Source organism: Acanthisitta chloris, unplaced genomic scaffold (assembly GCF_000695815.1).
Source record: "Acanthisitta chloris isolate BGI_N310 unplaced genomic scaffold, ASM69581v1 scaffold26059, whole genome shotgun sequence".
NCBI classification, from domain to species: Eukaryota; Metazoa; Chordata; class Aves; order Passeriformes; family Acanthisittidae; genus Acanthisitta; species Acanthisitta chloris.
The window spans coordinates 20,943-29,797 of NW_008691230.1; the positions used below are offsets into that span (position 1 = coordinate 20,943).

Here is an 8,855-nt window from a genome sequence, read left to right on the forward strand (position 1 = left end):
GGTGATAGGAGGACAGGAATAACTTCCTTAGAAAAAGGAGGAAGCCTAATGACTTTGTTCTGAAGATGGAATGACTAGTAGCTTGCTGACCATGGCTCCTAGAAGTTTGGGAAGTCAGGAAACAAGCTGAGATGACACTCTGGGCAGGTTTTTTACTTGTGGCACATACAACTCTTGGCCTTGCATTCAAACCTGGTTTGACTTCCTTCATGTCTCTGCAGTCTGCTTGCCTGAGTCCAACGTTGCCATGTGGTGAAGGGAAGGACACATCTCCTGTGTCAGGCTGCATGTGCAGTGCTCTGCAAGTGGAGGTGACACATCTCCGGGGCCTGGTTTTACAGTGTCTGGATGATCAGAAGAAGCTGCAGCAGGAAACCATTCGTCTGAGTGCTCAACTCCAGCGGTTCTGCAGGGGAACAGAGGGAATGCAGCAAGTGAGGATCCATCACCTGGGTGCACACGCATGCGCAGGGCTCGCCAAGCTCCTGAGTAGATTGTGGAGACTGTGCAGAGGGAAGCAGCTCTTAACAGTTGTCTTAGAGCAGAATGGTGGGAGACTGAGCATGGTGCCTGTCTCTTGCTTGAGCTGCTGATGCATGCATGCTCTGGTAGTAGCAAAATAGGAATGAAGCCAAGAAGTTTCCTGTGAGGACAGGTCAGTCTTTGAGGGACTTGGGATTCCCCTTTATTTCTCCTGACAAGTAGGGATGGGCAGTCAGATGTTGAGAAGAGTCCAAATGGCTGTGAGGAATACAAACTGTGCCTTGTGCAGCTTCTAGCTTTTTAGCAGTTAGGCCTAGAGAAGTTTGGGTAACTGCTGTGTGTTTCGGCAGGTGGAGGTTCATTCCAAAGGAACACAGACAACCAAAGAGGAGATGGAAGTGGATCCGAAACCTGACCTGGATTCAGATTCCTGGTGTCTCCTGGGAACGGACTCGTGCCGCTCCAGCCTCTAGTCTCCTGAGCCCACTGGGATCCATCTAACTTCACAGCACACTAACCGAATGCAGAGAGCGGCTTTCCTGGCTTCAGGTCACTCGCGGACAAGGAGCGAGGCTGGAGGCTCCAGAGCAGCTCCCATGTATGTTTGATATGAACTAGGAGTGAACTAGTGAGTTTGAGAGGGGAAGGGCCCCTGAGCTCTGGGCCAGCTCAGTGATTGAAGCAGCAGCAGCAGCTCCTCTTTGTACCTTATCTGTCAATTCTGCACGTGAGGCAGAACGGCCCCATTATGGCGATGGCTCCAGTAGCAGCTTGTAACCCTTTCATTGTTTCACTGTTTCCTGGGAGCTGCCTTTGGGACCCCAGTATTCATCACTGCATCTCTAGATGAGAGGAGGAAACATGTTTTGTACTGAAGCTGGCTGAACCCTAAGACTCGCCACCTTCACTTCGGAGGGGTGAAGGACTAGGATCCTCCCCTACCACATGGTAAGGCCCCGCCAGTGAGGCTGTTCCCCTCTGCTCAGAGGCAGAGGGACCAGCAAATGTCTCATTCTGGAGGCAGTGGAGATCTTCCTTTTAGGGAGGTAATGGTAGACAGCACGTCCCTGGCCTCGAGGCACAGCTTCTGGCCATATGGCTGTGTCCAGTGGTCTGTATAGACAGAGTTTAAAGGCTTTATTCTGGGTGCCGAGAGCTTTCCAACTTTCAGGTGATGCACCGAGATGAGTGAATCAGGTGCCGTTTCCCATAGCAGTAGTGGGGACTGTCTGAAACAGGGTCTGTAGTTCTGGGTTTCAGACCATCTGCTTCCCAACCAGATGCTGAGCATCTGGGCCTCAGACTAAGTTACCCATTTCTTGCTCCAGCTGTTCAACTTGGTTTGAGTGCCAGAGTTTCTGGTTTCTTGGCATAAGCCTGTAGCTGCTCCCTGCTTGGCTTCTGTTCTGCTCAGCTCCTGGTGCCTGTGCTCTGTGTGGGTGTGGGAAGAATCCGTGTTTTTCCACTCAGTGTTTTGATGAAGCTGGAATGCCATTTCCTACCCAGAATAGGTCATGAATGCCGTGGTCACAGGATGCAGCCTTCTCCAGTGACCACGAATGATCAAGTCTCGGTCCAGAATTCACCTTCTTTCTAGCAGTGAGAGGCTTCCCCAGAAAATTGAAGATGGGAAGAGACATGGTCTGATGCGCAAGATTTCCTGTTAGAGAATGAGGTGAATTTTATTCCCCTTAAATTTATTTTCAAGCTGACTTTGAAGTAATCCTATGGGACTGGTAGGATCCCTGGGAGCAGCTAGCTTCCCCCTGACTTATGTGAAGCCTCTAAGGAGTCCTGAGTTCCTCTCACCTTTGCTGTGAGAGAGGGGTTGCGATTTCATCAGGCTTATGCCATCCCCATCAATGGCATGTTCCTGGACTTGCTTTAGGTCTACTGGAGGTGGATATCCTATCACCTCTGCAACACTTCTTTGGAGAGACTGTTCTGGGGAAGCCAACATTCTCTAGAGGTGGTTGCCAAACCATTTGCTTGTAATTTAAAGCTCCTTAAATACTTCTTTGGTGCCTATTGCTAGTATCTTAGGGCTGAATCAAGTGCAGTCTCTCCACTGCAGTGTCCAGGGCAAGGCTGGTGCTGATGTGCCTGTCCATTGCAAAGGCAGGACAGGAGGACAGCCCTCCTGGGAGGTGGGGAGCATCAGGCACCCTGACTGCCCTTGTGACTCTGCTCTCCTTTCCCCCATGTGTGTTGGAGCCAGTTCTCAGATTAGGGTCCCGGCTGGAGGATTGTTGGTCACGTTGCAGCAGTGCCTTTGAGGAGTGAAAAGTTGAGCCTGAGCCATGTCCAATAAGCAAGCGCCAAGTTGATGGGAGTCGCTCTCCTGCAGTGCACTGCTATCCTCATTTCTCAATGCTCTGCAGTTGGGAAGCTAGGTGCACAGTCTGGATTCCCCTTGGATCAAGTGGAGGATTAGGGTTCCTGACAGAGGATGCCCTACGCTCCACAATCTCATATGTGCCTTATAGGGTTCACGCTATCCAGGTTGTGCCTGTTACAGACCACGGTTTTCACACCAGCCAGCTATGCAACAAAAAAAAGCAGTTTAAAGCCAGCACCTTTGTCTTGGGCTGAAAACGGAAAGGCAAGTGGGCAGAAGTGCCTTTGAGCAGTTTCAAACCCTTTTTACTTCTCCCCTTCTTGCAGTGCTAGCTCTGTATGTGTTGGTCTCCCGCTAGTATTGCTACTGAGTTCTTATAATGGAACACAACTTATGCCTGCTCTGACACTCTGGCTGAAAACTAGTTTGTCGTTGTCTTTTTTTGAAAGGTTAAAGGGTGGAGTGGTTTGGAGTTTCTGTTTAAATAAATGTTTAAACTCATGCTCCTATGTTCAGAGTCTTTTTCTTGTTTTGTTTTTTTTCCCAGGAGAGGAAAGGGAAATATGCATATAGTCAGCTGGCTTCATGGCATTCTGGTTTTGATTATTTTTTTTTTGCTTATAGAAACAGGGCCAAGAGGCCTGCAGGTTCTTTGCTATGGGAAAAAACCTGTCAGTTTCTGTGTTCCCTTCTTTAAAAAACAAACAAACAAACAACAACAACCCAACTCTTTTCTCATACTGCTACATCACCTCCTAGTGACGTCAGGGGCTTTTGTGTGTGTGTGTTTATTTCCACAGTTTGAGTGCCAAGTGGGGAAATGAGTAATGGGAAGAGAGGCTCAAAGGGAAGAATTACCTGTTTCTCTCAGAACAGCTTCTACTAAGCATTAAGGCGTAGAGAAGGGAGAACTTGCCTGGCACTTGTTCAGCCAACTGTTCCTGCACACTGTTCAATGTCTGTCACTTTTAACTGTATCAGGGTTTTTATTAAGTTGTGAAATATCTTGAAAGGCAGAGCAGTGTTAAAGACTTAAAGTTCAACAGAGATTTGGATGCTGAAAATGCAGCATATCACTGAGAGGAGGATTGTACTGCAGTAGCACAAGCAGAAGATGAGCTCAGTAGTGTCAGGATAGCTAACCATAACAGCTTGAGTAGTGTCTGGGTAACTAACCATGATAGCAAAGCAGCAAGTTACCTTGTGCCTAGCCTGATACTTAGCCACAGTTTAGCCAAAGTTTTAAACCAATTATCAGAGACTTTCTGGATATTGAAAGAATAGCTCAGCAAAGAGAGGTGACCTGCCTACAGTTAGCTCCAAAACAGATAACAAATGAAGTGTGGTGATTTCATTTCATTAACTTTTGTTTAATCTAGAGTTTCAATCTCAGCATTAGCCATTTGCCTCTCACTTACAGGAAGTCCCCAACAGATGGGCTTATTTTGCAACATCAAATGCTTTTCTGTGTGGACCTACGTGTCACCATTTGCACTTTGCTGATCTTTAGGGTCCACTAAGTATAGTCAATAAAAGATAGTGCAAGGGAAACAGAGTTAACATTGCAAGACAGGCAGTCTTTATCTACTGTGTTCCTTTCAGTTATACTTTTCATGAATTCAAGGGGTCTGGCATAAAGGTTCCTGTTGGGAAAGGTGAAGTTCCGTGTGGGGAAGCAAGCGGCCGACTCCGTGTGGGTGATAGAGCAAGCTCCATCTGACAGGCTCTTTTTTATACAGTGCAGGACAGGCATACAATTATCAATCATTTTTAATTGGCTAGGCTATAAAGATAGCATTCAGGTACTCCCCTTACTTGCAGCTGCAGCTGTGAGGCTTATCTCCTGCTTTCCCAGGCTTGGATGCATTCCTAGCTGTTTTTCTCGAACCTGTTTGTTTCACCCTCAAGGATGAGTTACCCCTGCCATCTGCCCAGCTGAATTACTCCCTATCTATACATAAGTTACTATCTCCAGAGCCTTGCTTGAACACACTGCATTCCCAGGTGCGTTCCCAGGACTGTGTCTGTACGTTCCCAGGGGACTGTGGCCTAGCTCTTTTTGGCTTTCCCCAGGTGTATACCCAGGATCATGTCCCGCCATTCTCCAACAGGTTCCAGTTTACCCCTTTCTTTCCTTTTGCCACCTTTTGCTATCCTGTATTTAAAAGCTCTGAAGTTAAAGCTTTGGTATTGTTTCTCCAATCATTTTGTATGTTGCCGTTCATGGCAACCGACCTCCTTCGGCTGAGACGGCACAGAGGCCCACACTAGCTCCCAGGCCAAGGGGCACTGACACCAATATGAGGATGCTGCAAATGGTGTTTACTGCTTCACTGACACCACCTTATATACAATTACTCCTTCGTTACCGCCTCCTTGTCTGCGTTAGCAACTCACGTCATTTCCCTTTGCGTAAGCCTTAACATACATAGGAAGGGGTTCCCTCTCCTAACCTTTCCATACATTGCGAGATCTTCTGACTGCCGTTCCCTACATTTGTATATGGCAAATTATTTTCCCTTGTTTCAAGTCTTTTTTTTCTCTCAGGTTTGTGCACTCATCGCTGCTGGCACAGTGCAGCACTGGCCCTTTCTGGGACCTTCGTTCTTTTCTAGGGTGTGCCAAGGGATTGAGATTTCTGCCCATGTATTTCTAGGGCAGAAGCTCAGTAGCTTCTTCAGTAATCAGGTTCACTCATTGAAGGCTGAAGTATTTTAATATTTGGTTTCTGTCTAGTCCAGCTTAATCTAGTAGCTTTTGATCTTTTCCCAGGTTGCCTTGAGCTGCAATTCTGTTGCCAGAGGACTTGCAAAAGAAGCTGCTGGAATTTTTTTGTTCCTTGTTTGCTTCTTGTTGCAACTTTCTCATACAAAGTAGTCATTCTTACTTTGAGAATACATAGCACTCTGTGACCAGTTAAAATAACTTTTACACAACAGAGCTTGGCCTGCAGGAAAACTCCACGATTTAAAAAATATTAAATCTAACTGTTGATTGTGATCATTGTTCTGTTGCCCCAAGGGCCTGGCTGGTTCGGAGTATCTCTCATCCTGTGCACATGAATTGACATATGGACTCAAACAGTAAGTGCCTGCTACTGCCAGCTTCTAATCCCCTGAATTTCTGCTCCTGAGCTGCTTGTGCTGAGGAAAGGAGCATCCCAGGGCACAGGTCAAAATCCAGGTCTGTTATTCTGCCTGTACATCCTGATCTATTCACTTACTGTACATACAAGTTGGCAACCAGTGTTGAGACTAGGGAAAGCACAAGTGTCTGTAGCTGAAAACCTAGCAGAAAACAGGCAGGGAATGACAGCAGCAGGTACAGTTGGGCGCTGCCTCAGCAGCGCTGGAGGTGGTGGCCTGCTCTTTATGGTTTTGCATTTGGGAATATGTCTCTCAGCTGGTCGGGGAGCAAACTGGCGTCCACAATGAGGGCAGGGAACATAGTCTGGGTTTTTGATGGGAGACAACGGGGGCAGGTCAGATGCCTTCCCTCCGCTGGCGAGCACTTGCTGCAGCTGGCGTGCGTGGCGCATGATCTGAATGAGAGCCTCGTGCTTCTGTTTCCAGGTGTTTCTTCTGGGTGGTGTCTTACTCTACAGAAGGGGAAGGCAGTCAGAGCTACTGGCACCACCATCAGCCTCCATTCTCAGGTCTCACACTTGGAGCCCAACCCAGGTCACCCGTCCCTGGGCATTCACTGTTGATGTAAAACCCTCCCTGAGAAGCTTAATCCCACAAAGGGGATCAAAAAGGCCAGCACCAAAAAGATCAGACCATGTCCTTCACAAGGGTGAAGGAAATTCTGGTGGAGACAGGTACTTAGTCCTTGAGAATAACCCAAAAAGCAAGCAATAGGGCCAAGGAACTAGAGAGGGTTGCTATAGCTGCTTTGCAGGAGCAGAGCTGCATGTTTCCACTGCCTTCATTTTAACAGACTGTGGTATTGCCTGGATTTTCAGTCAGCTTGCTGCAGCCCCTGATGTCCCAGAGCTTTACTGCAGCAGAACCAGTCTGCATCATAACTACAGCAAGGTGTGAGCTTTGTCCAGGTGTACACCCGTGACGCATTATAAAGATGTCAGGACTCCTGCCTCCATCTATTAGATTTCAAATGGGTCTTTTTATCTATTCGGCAGTAACCTTTCAGAGGCAATAGCTGGATTTGTACCCTTTAGCCCCATGTACATGTGAAGGTGCTCACACCTCAGAATTAGAAATTGAGGTGGAAGGAATGTGAGCAGTAGATGTGAATCAAGGGAGGCAAAGGGACTGCACGTTACCTGAGAAGTCCTTGAGCTCTTCTGCTTTAGATACTCTTCCAGTTCTGTTCCTCTAGCTCTTGCCTTGTTGGAGTCAAACACTTTCCTCTTGGAGCCTTGGTTCTTGCCACAGATACTCATGTGCTTCTCAAGCCTGGTCCAGAGAAACTTACGTTGGCAGAAGCTGCACTGTCTGAGCTCCTCCTGCTCCACTGCACTGTCAGCCTGCTCATGAGGCACCTCTGAAGACAGGGGGTCACCAGAGTCTTGGCTTGAGAGGGCAGGGGGAGAAGGGCTGTGTTTTGGGGTCGTCTTTGAACAATAAGCTAAACTCTCCATGTTGTCTTTCATTTTGCAGTTGCTGGCTGCCAGCCGTTCTTTCTTGAGTTTCTCCGTGTCCCGCACTTGGGGGTGGAGGGTGGTGTCATGCTTGGGAACAGTGGCCTCTGCAGGTTGTGCCCCACCTAAGACACTATCACCTGGCCTGACTGCAACTCTGAAGGTTTTCTCTTCAGAGTGCCTTGTGGCCTTTGGCTCATGGGTCCTTTCTGCTTCTCTGTCTCTTCTCTCCTCTGTCTTGATAAACTCCTCTCTTTGAATCCTCCTTAGAGTCTCTGTTGTTCTCCTCAGCTTCTCTGCAAGAATGACCTTTATCTCTTGAATTGCCTCTTCTAGTTTCCTTCCATCTGCTTCCAACTCTAGGATGTAGGCCAGCTCTCTTCTGTATGGATGAGGGGCTGATGGCTCGGGATCTACTGTCCAAGGTAACTGAGACTCCCCTGCTGGAGCCTTCCCTTTGCTTACTGAGCTTGATCTACTATTTGGAGCTTCCTGCTTATATGGGGAGCTTCCGAGCTGGGCTGTCTTGGCCACTGGAACACTTGCACTGTTGTGGTGAGAAATTGGTTTCAGGGCATGTGCATGATCCACTCCTTTCTGTCTGTCTACTGATTTAGCTGACAGAGTACAGGACTGGATGGTGAGATACTTGCTCTGCAGCCCAGCTGAACAGAGGGCTCCATGCTTGGGGTTGTATTGACTTCTTTCTGCAGAAAGAGAATGCCTTTGGCTCTTTTGGGCATAGAGATCCTTTAAACTTTCCTCTTTGTTATGGCTGAGTCCATGTTGAAAGTTGTCCTTCTGGTTTTTCAGTAGGGAACTGGGAGCAAGCTTAGGAGCTGACACCACAGGAGCCACCGGTGACAAAAAATCCATTCAGTACCTGAGAAAGAGCCTGAGGTTAGAGGCAAAGTTGTTACAGACTATCTTATCCAAAACTGGACACACTTTCTTCTAAGAGTCTATACCCGGAGGCTACAGTGAGAGGTTGTAATAAGTATTAGTAAAGGTTGTGTAATTTTTCTGGATTCTGTAAGTCTTTACGTTCCTTCCATCTAGGGAACTCCCATGCTGCCTCTTCCAGTCCCAACCGTTTATGCAGCCAGAAATAAAATATGCTTTTATTTCTTTTCTGCCTGAGCTCTGCCTTACCATGGCAGCAGCAGAAACTCACTGCACTGCCAGAGAAACCATCACACTCCCCAAGACATTTCCCATAACGTGCCCCTTCAGTTCTGGCATTGAGATTTACCAGTGTGCCACACAGGTCTGACACGCGGCCAAACTCAGGGCAATCTTCCCATGGCTCGTTCTACCGCATCCCCCGAGGCGTGTCAAGTGCGCGGGGTTACCTGCGGGGCTGCGGCCGGCGCTCTGCCCCGCCCCCTCGGCACGCTGCTTCGCTTGTTGTCCGAGAGACCCGACCTGACC

The 8,855-nt window shown here is 48.1% G+C and overlaps 2 protein-coding genes across 2 annotated transcripts in view; one reads left to right on the forward strand and one right to left on the reverse strand.

Annotated features, from left to right (window-relative positions):
* The window catches only part of NEK9 (NIMA-related kinase 9), a gene marked incomplete at its 5' end in the record, with an annotated part of 21,454 nt that extends 20,032 nt beyond the window's left edge, over positions 1-1,422 (forward strand). Inside the window, 2 exon segments of the mRNA XM_009082163.1 lie at positions 222-434; positions 834-1,422. Coding sequence (XP_009080411.1) covers positions 222-434; positions 834-956 — 336 coding nt within the window.
* A 1,530-nt stretch (positions 1,423-2,952) lies between these two features.
* ZC2HC1C (zinc finger, C2HC-type containing 1C) lies at positions 2,953-8,300 on the reverse strand. The gene is made up of 3 exons (XM_009082164.1): positions 7,107-8,300; positions 6,147-6,419; positions 2,953-3,024 (listed from the first exon to the last, which is right to left on the reverse strand). The coding sequence occupies exons 1-3, from the start codon at positions 8,298-8,300 to the stop codon at positions 2,953-2,955; spliced, it is 1,539 nt and encodes a 512-aa protein (XP_009080412.1).
* Positions 8,301-8,855: the final 555 nt, after the last annotated feature.

What these genes read in the sequence shown, in the direction of transcription:
- ZC2HC1C (XM_009082164.1), bottom strand. Translation starts at nt 8,300, where the DNA reads ATGGATTTTTTGTCACCGGTGGCTCCTGTGGTGTCAGCTCCTAAGCTT. An exon ending in AGAGCTCAAGGACTTCTCAG is followed by an intron (nt 6,420 to 7,106) that starts GTAACGTGCAGT and finishes CCCCTTCTGTAG; the next exon opens with AGTAAGACACCACCCAGAAG. An exon ending in TGCTGAGGCAGCGCCCAACT is followed by an intron (nt 3,025 to 6,146) that starts GTACCTGCTGCT and finishes TTTGTTGCATAG; the next exon opens with CTGGCTGGTGTGAAAACCGT.